The sequence below is a fragment of the Benincasa hispida genome, chromosome 6 (assembly GCF_027475165.1).
Source record: "Benincasa hispida cultivar pf3 chromosome 6, pf3_genome.v1.1, whole genome shotgun sequence".
Taxonomy (NCBI): Eukaryota; Viridiplantae; Streptophyta; class Magnoliopsida; order Cucurbitales; family Cucurbitaceae; genus Benincasa; species Benincasa hispida.
In genome coordinates this window covers 42,168,168-42,186,809 of record NC_143483.1, presented here as the reverse complement: position 1 = coordinate 42,186,809, position 18,642 = coordinate 42,168,168, and the positions used below count along the sequence as shown (strand labels likewise).

The 18,642-nt window shown below is 33.2% G+C and overlaps 1 protein-coding gene across 2 annotated transcripts; it reads right to left on the bottom strand.

The window, feature by feature from the left end:
* Nucleotides 1-7,269: 7,269 nt before the first annotated feature.
* On the bottom strand, nt 7,270-11,845 carry LOC120080381 (uncharacterized). Of its 2 annotated transcripts, none has more exons than XM_039035026.2 (3): nt 11,492-11,845; nt 10,310-10,779; nt 7,270-8,400 (listed from the first exon to the last, which is right to left on the bottom strand). In XM_039035026.2, the coding sequence occupies exons 1-3, from the start codon at nt 11,601-11,603 to the stop codon at nt 7,771-7,773; spliced, it is 1,212 nt and encodes a 403-aa protein (XP_038890954.2). In that variant the 5' UTR covers nt 11,604-11,845; the 3' UTR covers nt 7,270-7,770. The 2 variants fall into 2 exon arrangements, with proteins under 2 accessions (XP_038890954.2, XP_090170569.1); XM_090314443.1 differs by having other exon boundaries at nt 11,548-11,845.
* Nucleotides 11,846-18,642: the final 6,797 nt, after the last annotated feature.

The following is an 18,642-nucleotide window of genomic DNA, read 5'->3' as shown; positions in this document are numbered from 1 at the left end:
CCGTTTCCTTAGTTGAACCAGTCTCTTCCACTCTCTCTCATTAATCATTTCTCATAACGCTATCTTAATTTCATGTTTAGGTCTTTGTTTGTGTATATATATATTTAAATTCAATTTCTATTGATTTCTACCACTACTTTTTCACTCTCTTGATTCTCTCTGCAATGTGTTATATCTATCTTTCTTCTCTGATTTACATTTGAGATAACGTTTGTTCTCAATCTCATGACTACAATATTTTTTGTCGGCTTTCGCTTCCTCTTTAAGCGTGAATTGAAAAAAAGTTAGAAAAGAGCAGAGAAACTAAACCCAAAAAAGAAAACGAAGTGGTAAAAATAATTTTTAGATTTGTAGCTTGTAATTTACCATTAATGACAGAAAATTGTGCATCTCGCAAGCTATTTCAGCCATTTTGTTCAAGCGGCAAATTTTTTAAAGTTCTTTTTGCCATTTTTTTTATAGCTTCCTTCTCATCTAATTGAAGCCATAAGACTTTCTAGTGATGGGTTTTCGTATTTTTGCATATTCAATCAAATACCCAACTTGTTTATTTGATATGGATGTCTAATATCTAAGAAAAAATGTCAAATAATCATCCCGTTAAGTTTTTAATAGAATATAAATAGTAAGGACTAATATGAGCATTTTTTTAAAAAATTTGGAGACTAAAATAGACATTTTGAAAGTTTAGGTACTAAAATAGGACAAACCTTAAAGTTTAGGAACCAAAATAGTATTTAAACCTAGTTTTTAACTTGTGCATTCATCATCTTCTTCGTCCTCTCTTCTTTGTCCTCTTTCTTTTTTCTTTTTCTTTTTCTTTTATTATTGTTATGAAATTGATGATTTTGAAAGGAAAAAAAAATAAGAAAAACGTAAATAGTAAATAAATCAATACATGAATTCACAAATTCACTAATAACATGTTAATTATGTCTAGAAGTAAAGAGTAGTTTATTATTAGAGAGAAATATTCTAAATACAGATTGCATAAATGTCTTTAGAATTAGAAGATTTATTTATAGCTCACCCTTCTAATATAACACATAAACGAATGTATATTAGGTTTAGAGAGAATTATCAGCGAATGATGTGCATGATGATTGGGTAAAATCAGAGATGCTATCAAATCATAATTACTATTTTTGACATTTTTTAAGACTATATTAAGGACTGAATTTCAATTTTTAAAACTATAAGAACTAAATTCTAACTTTCACCTTCCACAGAAATCAAATTTGCAATTTAACCTTCCTTTTATCGATTTAGAATGACTTTTTAAGTGTTTAACTAAAATATAATTTAACATAATTAAAGAAATTTAGTTTGAAATGACTTTTCAAATGCTTAAAAAAAAGTTTTATGTAAAAAAAATACTTTAAGTACTTAGAAAGTCATTACAATAAGACTTTACTAACTTCATATTTCTTCTAATCTTTCAACTTTTTTTTATCTACTTTTCCACTATACATAGGGCATATTAGAGTGGATCTAAAATGATTAAAATCATTTTTGTTATTTTCAAAATCACTATGAAATATATTCTCTAATCCTTCAATTAAAAATTGCATTTAAATAATTTTGAATGCTTAAAAACGTATTTATAGTGACTAGTTTTTTAACACGTGCAAATGCACATGATATTTTCAATTATATTATCATATTGATAAAATTTTCATTTTATTTTACCGTTTATTAGGAATAAATTTTTATAAAAGAATTTGAGTAAGAATCCAATGCTGGTTAGTTTTATTTTGGAAAAATAGTTATTTATACGGTTGTAAAAAGTTAAAAATTATTAAAACATCCTTCTCCTTTCTTATTTTTATGCATGTCATTTAAATTATTGGTGCCAACGTACTTTAGACCTTTATTTTTAAAAACTAACTAATAAAATTTAGTAACTTTTAAATCCATTATTATTAAATATAATTATAGGTAAAGTTTTTTATTTTTATTTTTTTAGAAGTCATAAGTAAAGTTATAAATCTTAGATTTAGTGATTCACTCCGAATTGATAAAGCGCTCTCTTACAAATTGTTTGCATTTTATATTTTCACTTTTGAGTAAATTGAAAATATTATTTTCAATGTAACTCCTTTTTCTAGTTTTGAAAAATGGTTGATTATAAAATCAAAAGTTTTAGAACTAATTTGACAATCTTTACCACAAATTAAATTTAAAAATAGTAGAATTCATTCAATTTCATAATAATAGTAATAATAACAATCATTATTTTATATTAATTACTATTATTATTTAAAAAATAAATACATCAGAGAGATTATTTATATATATACTTAACTCGAAACATTTTTTTGACTTAACTTCAATTGACATTATATCATTTTCAAGCACTCCAACCTATTTGCATACTTCAATTATTTTTTAAAATTACAAAATATTAACATTGCAACACAGAAAGTAGAAGAGAAATAAAACCTTTAAAATCTCATCAGTAAATATACTTAAAGATAAATTCATAAGTTCTAGAAATTAATTATAGAAATAAAGAGATTTTTTTTTTCTAGTTTTCTAACATTTCATCTTTAAAATATGTATATATTAGGTATAGATGTGAGAATGCGAAAAGATAGTACATAATTAATATAATGTAAATTCTAATTTGAGTTTGAATTTGAATTAAATACTAATAAATATTGAAACAATTCTAGAAAAGTAGGTAACTTTTTCTTTAATAAAATTGTAACAACACAATGTGAGGGTTTTTTCTTCTAATTATTATTTTTTTAAAAAATTAATAAGGATAATTTAGGTTTTTCATTAAACTAAAAGACAATGTTATAAATTTAACTTCTTGAGGTGGTAAAGTAATCTAATAATATTCTCCCCTTAATTCACTTTAATTAAAGAGAAGTCTCTTTACATCCCAGCTCTTTAGATCCATTATTTATACTTGAGGATCAAATTTTAATTAGTTAATTAATTAAAAACTTTGTGAGGCATCAAATTACACTTGTTTTTTTTTTTCCCCCTCAACGAAAGAAACATAAATCTGTAAGAGGTGAATAATCTTTTCTTTTCAAAAAATTTACATTAAGAAATATACAAATTATAAAGGAACAAAAGAAAAAAAAAAATCAACGATCCTTTTTCTCAAAAAAGAAAAGAAAAAAATCTTAGATATGATAAACTTATAAATATTTATAGAGAAATTAAATTATATTCAACTTCATCAAAAGTGGAGTTGCAATGCCACAAAATTTGAATCCGAGATATAGATTCACGCATGCATGATACATCCCCTGTAATTTTAATATACCACCAAAAGACATGTATAACTTCTTGAATTTTTTAATATATACTGCTGACATCTTGAGATGTTTTAAAAGATTGAATAAGTTTTGAGAGTAAAGAGAACCTAAGGAAAAAAAAATTATAGAACTTCAAGTGTTGGTAAAGAAAAAGGGGAATAAAATGCTCATTATATAGGTAATAGAATGTGAGTTACAAAATCTTTTGAATTTTATAATTTTTAAAATTCAATTATGAATTATAATTAAAAAAATGTTGTAGTTAAAACTTTTTGTTATTTTATCATATATATTTATTATTAATAATCAATTATTAATTAGTGAATTAGTTAACTATATTTAATCATTTGTTTATTTTTTATAAAAGAATATGAGAGGTTACATTTTTCCAAGACTACCATTATGGATATTTAATTTAAACCACTACCGTCCATTAAATTAAACAACACCATCAATGAGATTAATCACTATCATCATGGGTTTTAATTAATTTGAAATAGTATAGGTAGGAGAGTTATTGAATAGACCAAATTACCACCAAGGTAACAATAGAAAACTTTACAATGGAAGGACAAATTTGACATAAAAAATTTCTCCATATCTAATCTTTTATACCTGGTATAGATTATAACCGAAAAAAAGTGATTTTAAATTAAAATTACTATCAAACATATACCTAATGTATTGTCAACTCGAAGTCACTAACAAAGGCACTAAACAACCTAATGATATAGTTTAGCTAGTCCTTTGTGATACAAATATGACAAGAACCTATGAAGTATAGATACGGATACAACTACACGATATAAATACGATTGGATACGATGATTCATCAATTTCTAAAAAACTAAGATACGGATACGTCTAAGGGTGCAATATTTTTAATATATATATTTCTAAAAAACGAGGATACTGATATATTGAGGATACATTTTCTTTTTTCTTTAAAAAAATCTAGGATGTAGATAAATTTAGCATACAAGTTAACAATAATAGCACAAAATATAATATAAACACTAAAATACAATACAAAAAAAGCAACATCTAAGATGTGAAGTACAATAGTTAATAAAATGCAATAGAAAAGTGACTTATATTACAAAGAAGAAAAAGAAAATTAGAGGAAGAAATATGAAGATAAACGAAAAGCTTATTGGTGAAGATATCCAAATGATTTATATTTTGATGGATTTTGTGGGGACTTAAAAGTGAAGATGGAGATTGGATGATTCTAGTCTAGAATTTGGTCCGTTATTTTTTTTTCTTTTACTTTTGGACTCGAGTAATGAGCATTTTAAATATGTTGCCTAATTTTAGATTGGGAAATATTAGATGAGTTACTTGTCTTTTTTGTTAAAAAAAAAGTACGCATAGAAATAGATACGTCAAATTGCGTGTCAGATACGTATCTGAAAAAATCAGTATCCGATACGTATCTGATATTGATTCTTTGTCTCACATGAAGTATTTGCGCTTCATGACAAAAACTATATTGACCATATAGAATTGTAAACTACAAACTTCAAACATCGACATTCTCAATCACCAAAAACTATTTTTAAGATGACATTTTAACTGCTTAACTTGTTTATGTATTCATAGTATTCATATAACTTGCATTATCAAACAAGTCTTTATTAAATCATAAAGGCTTGTTCACTAGGGGTGTTCAAAAAATCCGATAATTCGACCAACTTGGATTACCCAACCCAAACCGTAAGACGGTTTGGATTGGGTTGGGTTAAATTTTTTTAAAAATTTAAATTCCGGGTCGGGTCTCAAGTTGCTCACATTTGGGTTGGGTCAACCCAATCCGATCTGAATATATATATATATTAAAAAAAAACAAAGAAAACTTGAGCGGCTGTCATATATATTTTAAAAAAACAAAGAATTCAAAACTCTCAGTCAGTCGCCCGCTTGCTGCTCGCTCGTCTAGTCCGAACCCTCGTAGTCGCTGTGCTCGTTCATCCGTCCAGTCGTGAGTCGTTCGAACCCTCGCAGTCACCGGCCTTCCGAACCCTCACAGTCCCGACCTTCCCTTAATCCCCTCGTCGATCCCCTTACGTTCGTCCCTCCCTCCCCTCGTAGTTGTCGCCTAAACAGTAAACCCTTGTCGATTCGGTCCACACCTTACGAGTCACGCTTCCGTGGAGTTTTTGCTTTTCATTTACTTCTTCACTTTTGGGTACTTTTGAAATAAAAAATTAACTTCATAATATCACTTAATTTCCCCTTTTCCTCTCTATAATCTGTAATCTTTTGGGTACTTTTCCTCTCTTTTGAGTACTTTTACTTCTCTATTTAATTTTGGGGGTTTTATTTGGGATTTGTGATTCTATTTCTTCCAATGAAAGTATGCATTTTTTTTTTGTCCAACAATCTTCTGCTTTCTTAGATCTTGTGTCTTTATATTCCTTTGCTCGGTAAAAAAAATGGTAATTCTAGAAAAAGGAAGTTAAAACTGTTAAAATTTACATTGACATTTGGAGTACAGATTATTGTGTTGTGACAAGATTTGAAAGACTTTTGACAATGTTTAAACTTTTGGCAATATGTTATTAGAGGGTAATTTTGTGACTGACAATATTTAGCCAACAAGCTGTAGACTAGCAAGCACTAAGATGATAATTATGAATGAGTTATCATTCAAATTTGTTGAAACAGAGGGTTTTAGATACTTTTGTAGTGTTTCATGTCCTAAGTTTGATGTTCCATCAAGAGTCACAATCGCTAGAGATTATATCATCTTTTTCTTGAGGAGAAAAAAAAGTTGAAATCATTTCTAGTTTAAAACTCTCAAAGAGTTTATCTTACTACCGACAGGACTTCACTACAAAATGTGAACTACATGGTCATCACTACACATTTTATTGATTCTGAATGGGTTTTGCATTAGAAGATTTTTAGTTTTTGTCAAGTTGCTAATCATAAGGGGAAAACTATTGGGAAGATGATTGAGAGCTTTTTTTTTCCTATCAATTTCTTATGTTAAGAGAAGACTTAAAATGGGAAATAAGTTGTTTTAGATGGAGAACTATTACACATGAGGTGTTGTGCCCACATTATTAATCTTATTGTGAATGATGGACCAAATATGCATGATTCTATTGCGTGTTCGTAATGCTGTGAGATATGTTCGATCATCACCTAGGAGAATGAAAAAATTTAAAACTTGTGTGAAAAGGCTCTTGTTTGTTTAGATGTGGCAACTAGGTGGAATTCTATTTATTTAATGTTTGGACATGCAATTAAATTTGAGAAAGCTTTTAGAACTTTAGAGAAAATGACTCAGATTTTGTTGATTACTTCGAGGAAGAGGACCGTGAAAATAAAATATTAAGACCCCAATTACATCTAATTAGTTACATGTAAGTGTTTATTAACTCTTTAAAAATGTTTTATGAAACCACCACAACGATAAGTGGATCTTCCTATGTGACTTGTAATGTTCATAGTACCAATGATTCTCAACAATCAAAGTCTCATGAAGTGGACGAAAAAATGGAAGATCTATGGATAACTTTTAAAAGATTGAGAGAAGAAGAAAGAAGTGGAGAATGATTTGACTTCATATTTGTCTGACAAGGTTATAGAAGATAAATGATTTTGAGATACTAATACACAAAATTAGTCATTCGTCATGACAGCTTTTGAATGATTCTTATTGAATTTGAAATTTCATATAATAGGCCAATATTTATTATTAAAACTTGGACCTTTTATTTTTATTTTGAATGTCCCTTTGAATATTTTAAATAAATACTTTGAACTTGAACATTTGAATTGAATTTTTTTGACTTTACATGGATTACATGTTTTTTTATTATTAATTGATATAATATATTTAGGATTAGTTGACTTTTGTAAATATGAAGGTTTATTGATCCGTAAAAATCAAATTATTCAATAGAAAAGGAGTTGCAAAAAAAAAAAATCAAAATTCAAAATAATAATAAAAAAAAAACCAATGACCCAACCCGAAAATTTTGGATTGAGTTAAAACTGAATTCATTATTAGCCAACCCAAATTTTTAGATTGGTCCACAAAATTCTTCAAACCCAGTCTTAACCGGAACCATATACACCCCTATTGTTCACAACCAGCCCATCCACTCTAAGCTTGTACAAATCAAGTTAGCTTTTTGTAGCATGGCCACAGCTACCAAGAAACAAGCATCTTTATCCAAAGCAAGAGCTAAGTAAAGGATAATTTAGCACTAAAAGATTAAAATGAGACTATATATTAACTAAATAAACTCATAAATTACTAGACTCCTAAGACTTCTATGTGAACAATTGTTAAAAGTGATTTTAACTGTGCAATCAAACGCCATGAAAACTTTGAAAAGCACTTAGGGGTTAGCTTTACCATTCTAAAAGTCATTCTAAACTGTCCCTACTTTACCACCCTGCCCACCAAAACACCAAGCAACACCTGTCAACCGTTGCTCTTCTTCTGTCCAGTATCTACATTTCTTGAAAGCTAAAGCTACTACAATGGCTGCCCTGTCCCAGTTTGACCAACTTCTTTAAGATTTGTTTGGTGTTTCTTCCCATTCACATGAGCTAACATCACTTTTGTATCATAAGCACCAACTTTGCACTTTTCACACCAGAAATTAAACTTTTTTTCTGCCACGATATCATCCTCACCAATCAAGTTTTGGCCAAATGTTATCTGGTTGTTCTGTTGCTTATTATCCTCTTTGTCCCCTAATTTCAGAAAGCTTGGAACTACTAATGCATTCATGTCGAAACTGCCATCATTTTTCTCACCTTGAAGTGTTTCATGTTTTGATTCCTTTGCTTCTGCACCTACTGCAGCAGAACTGAGCATCTCTGTGGCTTTGCATAGCTTTCTCCTTTTCTTCAGTAATGACTCGGGTGCAGCCCGGGAAATGTTGATCTCCTTTTGAGCCCTCAGACTTGCTTCTTTGCGCTGGTGTTTCTTGCCATGAAGGTGTTGATTAAACATCCTTTTGTTTGCTGCGGTCACCTTACACAGGGCACAGCTCCACTCATCCTTGGAAGCCTTCTTCACAATAGACAGTTGGATGTCATTGGTGGACAGTGATGTCGAGGCCTTTCTCTTTTCTCTAAAAACATTTGGGTCAGGCTTTTCCTGCAGCACCGCTCTCAAATCTATAAAGAATGAACTGGACTTTCTAAGCGCTTAAAAACACTTTTGTTGCACTTAAAAGCACTTTTCTAAGGACTTACTCATTACAAACATATCCCTAACAACTTCACACACATATCCACAGTTCTTATAAAAAGCTCTCTTTTTTTTTTGGTATGAACCATCAAACATAACTCTGGAGTGGCAAAATTTCACCAAATTTAAGACACAAGTCAGATTATTGTAAACCATTTGACAAGGAAGTTAGTTCATCCACAATATGATAATTTCTAAATAATGCCATTAATTGAAGTGTGATTTCCTAGAATTCCAACCATGTTTTTATAATAGAAAACTGATCATCAATCACTCCTACATAATTGGTACATTAGAGAATGGAAAACTACCTTATTGTCCTAGTAAATTTTTAAATTTGAAGAAAAGTTCGTACAAATACCTTAGTTTAGTTCCTCATCTTCCTATATTACAGCTTTTTTACCCAAAATTGGCAACCATTAGAATCTTAATTTGTCTTGAGTTTCTATTAAAATTCAGATTTAGGACTGTTTGGATTGACTTGAGAAAAAAATATTTTGAAAAAACTCGAACACTTTTGATAAAAAGTGATTAAATACACTTGAAAAACTATTTTAACTATTTTGAATGATTGTCAAATACTTTAATTTCTTTTAAAATGACTTTTTTTAAAAAATTAAACACTTCAAAATGTATTTCGAACACCACCTTAATCACATTGATAAACATGATTAACTTACAAATTTAGTTATTAAACTTCGAACTACCGTATATTTGGTTCGAACTTCAAGAAGTGCGATCTCTAAACTTTAAATTTAAGGATCCCTAAACTTTAAAAAGTGTGATAAATCCTCAAGTTTTTAATTGTGTCCAATAGATCCTTAAATATTTAATTTTGTGTAAATAGGTCATTGACCTATTTGATATTTTTTTAAATTCAATAATCATTTAATATTGAAAAATTTTAGAGTCCTATGATGCATGTGTTTTAAATTTATGTATAATAAAAATCAATACAGTTTTCAAAATTTTAAATATGTTAAGCTCCCATAGATATGGATGTGAAAATTTAGGGACCCACTAGACATTTTAAAAGTTATAAAGACATTTTTTACAAGTTCAAAAACCAAAGAGATTTAAACCTCTAAGTTAAGGGACTAAATTTATTTTAAGTTTATATCTATTTAGTCACTAAATTTGTATTAAAATTTTAATTTTATGTCCAATAAGTCTGTGAACTTAAAAAATGTTTAACAGATTCTTGAACTACCAATTCCGTGTCTAAATTAACTTTTAAATACATTGGATAGGACAAGGAACTGTTAAATACAAAATTGAAAATCGAGAATTTATTGGACACAAAATTAAATGTTTAGACATTTTCTACCATATTTAGAGGTTTAATGGACATAAATAATTGAAAGTTGAGAAAGACCGTTGAGACCTAAGATGCACAAACCTTATAAGTTACAAGTCACTAAACTTGTAATTTAAGGACTTCTCCTTGTATTTGAATTTTTGTTTTTGAAAATTAAGCTTATTTTTACCATTTTCTCTATTACAGTTTTCTTCTTTATTAGGAAAAGATTTAATCCTTTTAGTCTAAAAAATAAGTCTTTAAAAACTATTTTTTAGTTTCCAAAAACTCATTTCTTTGATATATTTAGACTAAGAATTCAAACTTTTCAAAAGATTGAAAACTATATTGAAGAAAAAGCAATGAAACAAGCATAAATTTCAAAGGAAAGAGAGAAAACTAAGTAGTTAAATTTAATCTTCTTAGAAAATTAGGATGATTTTGGGAAACTAAGATGATTTTGAAAAACCCTATTCATCAAAGGAAAGTGAAAAAAAAAGGATAGAGACAGAGCCAAACCAGTACAATGAGTTCTCTTTTAACGGCCTCTAGTACTTCAAGCTCCTTTTTGTCTTCCACCATTAATGGCTGAATCCGCGGCGGCGGCGGCGGCGGCAACGCCACTGCACGAAACCCTAGGCGGTCAGAACTTTTTGCTTGCTCCATCTTCCGCCATTCATGAAACGATTGCACCACTACCGCCGGCGACGGCAATGGACATGAAGACGGAGAAGGCGCTGCTGCAGCAGCGCTGAAAGGCACTCCCCAGCGTTGCGGCTGTCGGAGAGGAAATCCCGCCAACTGCGCAACTCCTCGAATCGCCATCTCTCGTTCGAACAACATCAATTCTCTCCTCGCTTCCTCTTTCAGAAATCGCTGCCGTTCAATCTCCGCCAGCAATTTCTCTTCTCTCAATCGCATTAACTCCATCTCCCAGAGCATTTCCTTGTTTGAATCGAGTATGTCCGTGGTTCGTCTGAGACAGGGTTCTGTTGAATCCATCGAGATATTGAAAATCATGTTAAATCAGAGAAAAGTAAGAGAAATCCAAGATTCCACTCTCGAATGCGTTCTATAAAGTGCGATCGTAACCGAAAACCTTTTGAGATGATCTGTTAGGGGATATGAAAAAAGAGGAACCGCTTCCGCAACTGAAAAAAAGTAACGAATCCTAACTGTGCTAGAAAAAGGAAAAGTAAATTTCAAAATTCATCGGTAAAATATACACACAGAAAATGAAAGTTAAAAGCTTCTTTCCCTAGATTCAAAATTTCATTCACTGCTCATAAAAAATTGTAAAACCTCTCATCGAAAACGCCAGAAACCGGTCAGAATTCCAACGCAGTCAGAGAGAGTTCCTCAACTCGAAGGGGAAAAAAAAAACAAAAAAACAAAAGAAAACTATTCACTATTCAAATCATCCAAAAACAGAAGAAATCTTTAACCTTTCGAGCCGCTTGATTTTCACGGAATCCAAACAGAGTAAAAACGCAGAAACCAGCGCATTCAGAAAAAGCTTCTCAACTCGAATGAACAAAAAAAAAAAGGAAAAACTATTCTCTATTTCACATCATCCAAAATCCTTAGAGATCTCTTCAACCTCTCGAGCCGCTTGATTTTCACAGAACATCCAAACATACAGAAACAATACAAAAGATCGCAATGCGAACAAATAGACAAACAAACAGAGAGTTAACAAACCTGGAAATCTTTGGTTAGATAAACAATAAACAGCCAGCGGCCAAGGAGGAACATACTGTGGCGGTGGCGGTGGCGGAGGTCGGTGATCGCCGGCACGAAACTTGAACTCCATGGCGAAAAACGCAGAAAAAAAATGAAAAAGGAAGGCGACGGTGCGAGAGGCGGAGGGAGAGGGAGAAGGTAAGAAGAAGGAGTAGAGAGGTATTGAAGGAATTAAGGGAAGAAGACGAAGAATATGGAAAGCACCGCCATTGTTAAGCGCGTGAGAAGAAGGAGAGCCTTGAAAAAAGGTGAAAAGATGGAAGGGCGTCCACAGTCAGGACAGTGACGTGAATCTACACTCTCCAAGATGACGAATTTTCTCTCTCTCTGATTCAAATATTTATTTTACTTGATTTTATTCACTGACCCCACCTCAAAAAAAGGGATTCTCTTTTTCCAAAGATTTTTGTTTTCCTTTCTAATCTGAAACAAGGAAATATGTTCGAAAAATCTCCCAATTTCAAAGAATATGTACGAGGTGTTAAAAAAAATATGATAATTTGAAAATATTGTTTAACTCAGTAGAATCCGGTTCGATTTAAATTTATTATTAATTTTAAAATATATTTTTTTATTATTCATAATATAATTATTTATATATATTGATTTTAATTCTATTTAATTTTAATATTTTTTAATAATTTATTCTTTAACAATTTTTAAAAATAGTTGAAATTTTTCATTATATAAATTGAAATTGAGTTGTTAATTTTAATTCAATATATGAAAATAATTAAATTAGATTTTTGCTTTTTGCTTTTTTTTAAAACAAAAATTTAAATAAATGACTAGATTAACCTAAACCAATCCAACTCAAATATTTCATGGTTGGGTTGGATTGGGTCATTTTTTAATAAGGGTTATTTAGATTAAAGAAATTTACAATCCGAACAATTGAGTTGAGTCTAAAAAGTCTTTCAACTCAACCCAACCCATGAACACCCCTTGTACCGAGTTTAAAAAATGTACCTTTTTAATCTTCAAATTTAATAAAATAGCTCTATTTGGTCAATTTTCAAAGAGATCTTTCTCGGTCTCTAAGCTTTGAAATGTTTTTTTGTTTAATTTTTTTTTTAAAAATTATATGATATTTAAAATTAGAAAAATAGTTTTAAAGGGGGTGTGTTTTTTAAAATCTGGCTAAGTGTTGAAACCTAGGACAACCATACATTGAGGCTTGTGAGGCATGGGCACATGGTGAAAGTTGCTATGCGTTGGTCTTGACATTGGAGGGTGTCATGTTTGCTAAAGTGGTGGACGCATGAAAGACTATGCGTTGGTATAGGGTGTGCGACCAAGACACTAAGCGATGGTCAAACCATGATGGACACATGTTGGCTGAGCGTTGGCATGAGGCGCTGCCCAAACGTTAGCGTGACAAGGGCTGCTCATGCGTTGGGATGATAAGAAGCAGCGTTAGCAAGCAACAAAGAAGGGCCATCGAGTGACGAGGATGGGTTAGGCGCGAGCAAGGATGCGTTCGATTGTGCGCAAGCGTGGGCGCTGGGCGTTGGGGCACTGCGCGAGGACGATCGCAAGTGCTTGTAGGGTTGCACGATAGCGGTAGACGATGAGCGCAAAGCTAGGAAATTGAGGCTGAGCGTGCGTGTTGTCCAATGCACGGCAATGAGCACAAGGTTGTGTGCTGTATGCGTAAAAGCTACATGGAAGCTATGCGATGGGCCAAGCCATGATGGGCGCATGGTGTAGTGTCTATGCATTGATGGGGCTTGCGGTACACAAGGCTTGCGAGGTCAGGTGGTGAATGTGTTGATCTTAAGCAACAAGGGCATGCTTGCGTTGGTCATGAGAGGATGCAAGGCGATGGCAAGGCAAGCCTTGGGCATTGATGCAAGGGCACATTAGTAGTAGGCATGCAGTGAGGGCATGCGATAAGACAAACCATGAGGCGTTGACTTGAGACCTAGCTTGACCCAAGGGTTGGCATGTGGTGATGATGTCCTATGCACTAAGACTGATTATGCACTAAGCACATTCGAGGTTAGGAGGGGCATGTGGGCGCATAGGACAAGGTTAGCGCGAGTAACATGCGATGGTCATAGTCCTAGTTGAACGCATGCGCCAAGGGTGAGCCATGCGAGGAGAGGAGTATGCAGCCAAGTAAGGACTTGCGATGACTTGAGGTTAGTGTGGCACAAAGGAGGGTGATGCGATGATCAAGTCATGCGATCAAGTAAGCATGTGGCCATGAAAGGTATGCAGACTAATAGATTCATCTGAACAAGTGGTTAAACCGAGAAGAGTTTGAGCTTAAGATAGAAGGAGGTGGACAAATAGGGTTTCATGCAAAGAGAACTTGTGCATGAGGAAGACAACGCAGCTTCATGCAAGTAGGAAGTGGCATGGAAGTAGGTGGTGGCAAAGCAAGGTGAAGACACTCTAAAAGTTCCTAAGTAGGAGGTGTCATGTGTTGAAACCTTAAGAAATGATGAGGATTTGTTGCTAAAGGCCTATAAATACCACCATAAGGCATTTCTTCAGTTCATAACATAAATTCTCTTCAAAGAATATTAGGAGGAGTATTTGAGGATAGATTCGGAAGAAGCTTTGCATTGATCATGAAGAGCATGCGTTGATCAAGTGGTTCTAAGAGGTGGAGATGCTATCGGACAATGAGGTCATGAAGTAGCATCAACTTGGAACGAGTTCTCCCAAACTACTCGTGCGTTTTGAGTGATTCCAAATCCACTTGAAAGCCCTAAGTGTCCAATTTTCAAGGTAGGGCTGCCGGAGGAAAGGATCAAAGGAATCGGGCTGGAGAGTAAAGGAAAGACAGAAGGTTCGAGCTCTTGGGTAAGCTTGGGCCAGTCTTGATGATTTGAGGATTCCGGCCAAACCACGAGGATTTTTGGGCCGAGATTTTAAGATAAGTTAGTTAAGAAATTTCTAACATATATGTAGAAGGAAGTGTCTTAAAATAAGGTCTGGAATGATGAGTAATATGAGCTTCGGAATGAATATAGAATTTAGGATTCAAAAGGAAGCCATCGGAAACTAAGGAACTTGGAAAGAGAGAAAGGTTCCTGCTAATCAAGGTGAGTGGTATTTCTTTTAAGGTCTTAAGCATATCTTTCATGTTTATGTTATGTTGTGAATGAGTAGTTGGAACGAGCATGAGAATATATGGTTGGGATGGTCAGGGGGTTAACAGACCTAGTTCCTGAGCTTGTGAAAGGAACCTCGTATGGGATGGTTAGAGGGTTGACGAGCCTAGCTTCTGAGCTTATAAGCGGGAATCTATGTGCATATAGGGAACATAGAAGACTGAGGTTTGGATGTTAATCTCGTACTTGTGATATGCTTGTATTATTATATGAGTTGAAAGAGACTCTATAAGTTGTTTACCACTCACTGAGCTTCTTAAAGCTCATTCTTTTCTTTATGTTTTTTCCCAGATAGCGAAAGATGAGGAGTTTTAGGGTGTTGCTAAGGTCAAGGTCTGCCACACCACAACCACACTTCTGGTTCAAAGTTGTTGATATAAACTTTATAATTAAGTCTAGGAATTGTATAAATGTTATACTGTTTGTAATAAAATAAGTTTAGCCAAATAGTTATTGTTTATATCCTTGACTTAAAGTTTAATGAGTGCAAAATGTTTAGATGGGCAGTAGGTATCACAAAAGGGTGGTATCTGTCGTCCTTACGCCTTCTTTCAGGTTCAAGAGGTAAGCTCAGAAGGGGGTGTGACAAGTTGGTATCAAAGCATAAGTTCCTAGGAAACCTGAAATTTGAGTTCAGGAAACCTAGAGGGATGATTCCATAGGTTTAAAGAGAAACCTAAGAATTAGTCAAGGTAAGACTAAAAGGAATAGCGGAAGTGGCGCACCTAGCACACAACCTGAGTTGGAACTCATAACGCTACCTGAAGATCCGTTGGGAAAGGTAAGAATGAATTAAGTTATTCTCAATTAGAGTTTGAGATAAAAAAATTATTTGTAGATAGTTTGGTTTGACGAAGAGATGGCTAGGAGAAATACCGTTGGACAAACTAGGGAAGTTAATATCAAAGTAGCGCAGTGGAAACGTAGTGCTAGACAAGGTTATAAAGGTTTGCGACAGAGGTTGTTGTGAAACCTTAAATCAGAGTAGGTCCGAGCAAATTTCGAGGACAAAATTTTCTTAAGGGGGAAGTAATTGTGAAACTCGGATCTCAATTTCCCTACTTAAGCAAGTAATTAAGGAAATTAAGCCAGTATAAGTTAAATCTTATGTTGAAGGGAAAAAAAATTCTAAGTATTGGAGTAAACGTTTGAGTAGCTTTGAATTGGAGCTTAACAGGTGGAAATCTGGCTAAGTATTAAAGCCCAGGACAACCATACATCGAGGCTTGTGAGGCATGGACGCATGATGAAGGAGTTAGATGTAACTATAGGGGCAAAACGTAAAATTGGCCTAGCTATACTTATGAGTAATTTATGAAAGGTCATCGCACTATTGATTGGTTATATGGACACAGAAATATATCTGTAGTACGATTAGTGCATCTATCGGTGTTTAGTGGAGTGACCAACAGTTAAAAGATGGTGGATCTCTTGACTAAAGAGTTTAGTCAGTTATTCACGTACTGTTGGAGCTTCAAGCTACAGGTCCATAAGATCCCTTTGGTGGCTCAATGGATTCAAGTTGGGAATCAGTTTTTAGGTTAATTTGAAGTGTTCAAATTAACAAGAGAGAATTTGATTATATATGATATAATTAAATTGGTTGAATTATATGTGATATAATTGATTTGATGTATTAGATACATTAACTGAAGGAATTGATATAAATATGATTTATATTAAATAAAGGAGAAAAGAATTATGGTTTAAATATTACATCTGATGTGATATTAAAACTATAGGTTATAAATATAATATGATAATTTAGTTATTATATTTATTTATAATAAAAACAATTATGAGATAATTGTTTAGTTGGTTATTTTTTCCATTAAACGTGCAAGTGGGAGGTCAATTTCAGTTTTGAATAACTGAAGGATAAAATGAAAAAAGTTTTCATTTTATGAACGATTGCTTCATTAATTGCTTCACTAATCGTTTGCTCACAAGAGACTATACGATAGTCCTCATAAGAGACTAGATGATATAGCAAGAGACTAAATGATCGAGTGAGATTTGTTAAACGATCGGCTCTAAACGATTGAGCAAGAGACTAAATGATCGACTAGATGATTGCTCACGAGAGTGAGATATTACTAGACGATTCTTACGAGAGCGAGAAATTACTAAACGATCAAGTACTCTCAGTTTATGCGATAGACAAAAATCTTTCGTACACTTACTTGATCATGTAGTTCGATCATTTTCTTGCTCCTTCCCTCTACCAAATTCATACAGAGCACACACCTCCTGGATTCTCATTCCGAGATTACCAAGGTTACCGAGTGGTAGTGTTGAAGGGTTGCTATTTGAGGAGTAGATTGTTCGTGATTGTAACGACAACGAGAGGTTGGCTAAACGATTGCTCACGAGAGCAAGATATTTCCAGAAGAAGAGTTCTTCAAAGGTATGTCTCTCAATTCTTGTTGTATGCATAACTATTCTTGTATGTTTATGAATGCATTTATTCTTGCACAATGGGCTTGGAAAGATCTTGCTTCCACTCACTGATTCTCTTGAATAAGAGTTTCTTCAGATAGGTTGTTCTCTTAAGTACCAAATCCAAGTCTTGAACAAGGGGCCCTACCCTCTAAGTGGCCCAAGAGGGATCCAGTTTAGTGATTGGATCACAAACCAACTGTTTATTAAAGGATCAGTGGAACTTAAGGAGCAAGATGTAATTTTGGCGGTAAAACTGTTGAGGTTGATGCCCTAAAGTTTCGTGTGTTGTAATTTGTAAACAGTTTGTACGAACGGTTGTGTTGTATAATATATGATATTTACTTCACATCTTGATTTTTATAAGTTATTTGTTTTATTTGCTTTACCACAAACCAATAAATATAAAATCTCTGGTTGTCTGTATGTAACTTAAGCATGTATGTGGTGACATACAAGTGAATCATGTCTTGAGTGATAACCAAAATGGTTTGTAGTATATGGATATAGGAGGGAAATCTTATCCTGGTAACAATACGGATGCGGCCCGCTTTATGGAATGGTCATAGGTGTTGTGACTTGTCACAAATGGTCTGATCCTGATCATGCGAGTGGGGGCATCCTATATAAAGAGTTTGTATAAGACCTGACCATGAAGTATTAACGTCTCGTTATATAACACCATTCATGACAGAGACTTCACTTCACTAGGATAACCATAGAAAACATAACCTCAATCCTGTGTGAGTTGAGAACTTCTGCCATTGATGGCGGTCCTTTGATTTGTATGGGTGCGAGTGACCAAGTCGCCGATTCAAACCTACCATTTTAGGGATTTGTCTAATTTAGGAGCTAGGAACTCAACTACACAAGATGGAATTCACTCCTTCTCTGAGGCAGGGGCAAGTAGATAGATAACTCCCTTAAGGGCTGATTCTAGAGCTTGAACGGTGTGGTGCCACACATCTTCTCTTGGCCCGAGAGGTGTTCACACATAGTTGGACTATGTTGTATTGTTTATTAGAGGAATCAGTGGTACTTAAGTAGTGAGATGTAAATACATGGGCAAAACAGAAAATTGGCCCAGCTGTACTTACGAGCATCTATGAAGAGTCATCGTACTCATGATTGGTTATATCCGATGGACACAGAAATATATATGTGCTAAAAAGAGTTCAACTGTTGGTCTTTAGTGAAATACCTGGCAGTTAATGGATGGTGGATCTTGTGGCTAAAGAGTTTAGTCAGCTAATCACGTACCGTTGAAGCTTTGAGCCACATGTCCCTAAGGTCCCCTAGGTAGCTTGGATAAAGAATTAGTTTTTGGGTCAGTTTGAAATGTTCAAATTGACAAGAAGGAGTTTGATTATATATGATATAATTGAACTGGTTACTTATATATGATATAATTGACTAAATATATGAGATACATTATTTTGGAGGAAATTAGATATAGATATGATTTATATCAAGTGGAGGAGAAATTACTATAGTAGATATATGTATTGGGGTTGATGCCCTAAAGTCTCGTGTCCTATAGTTTGT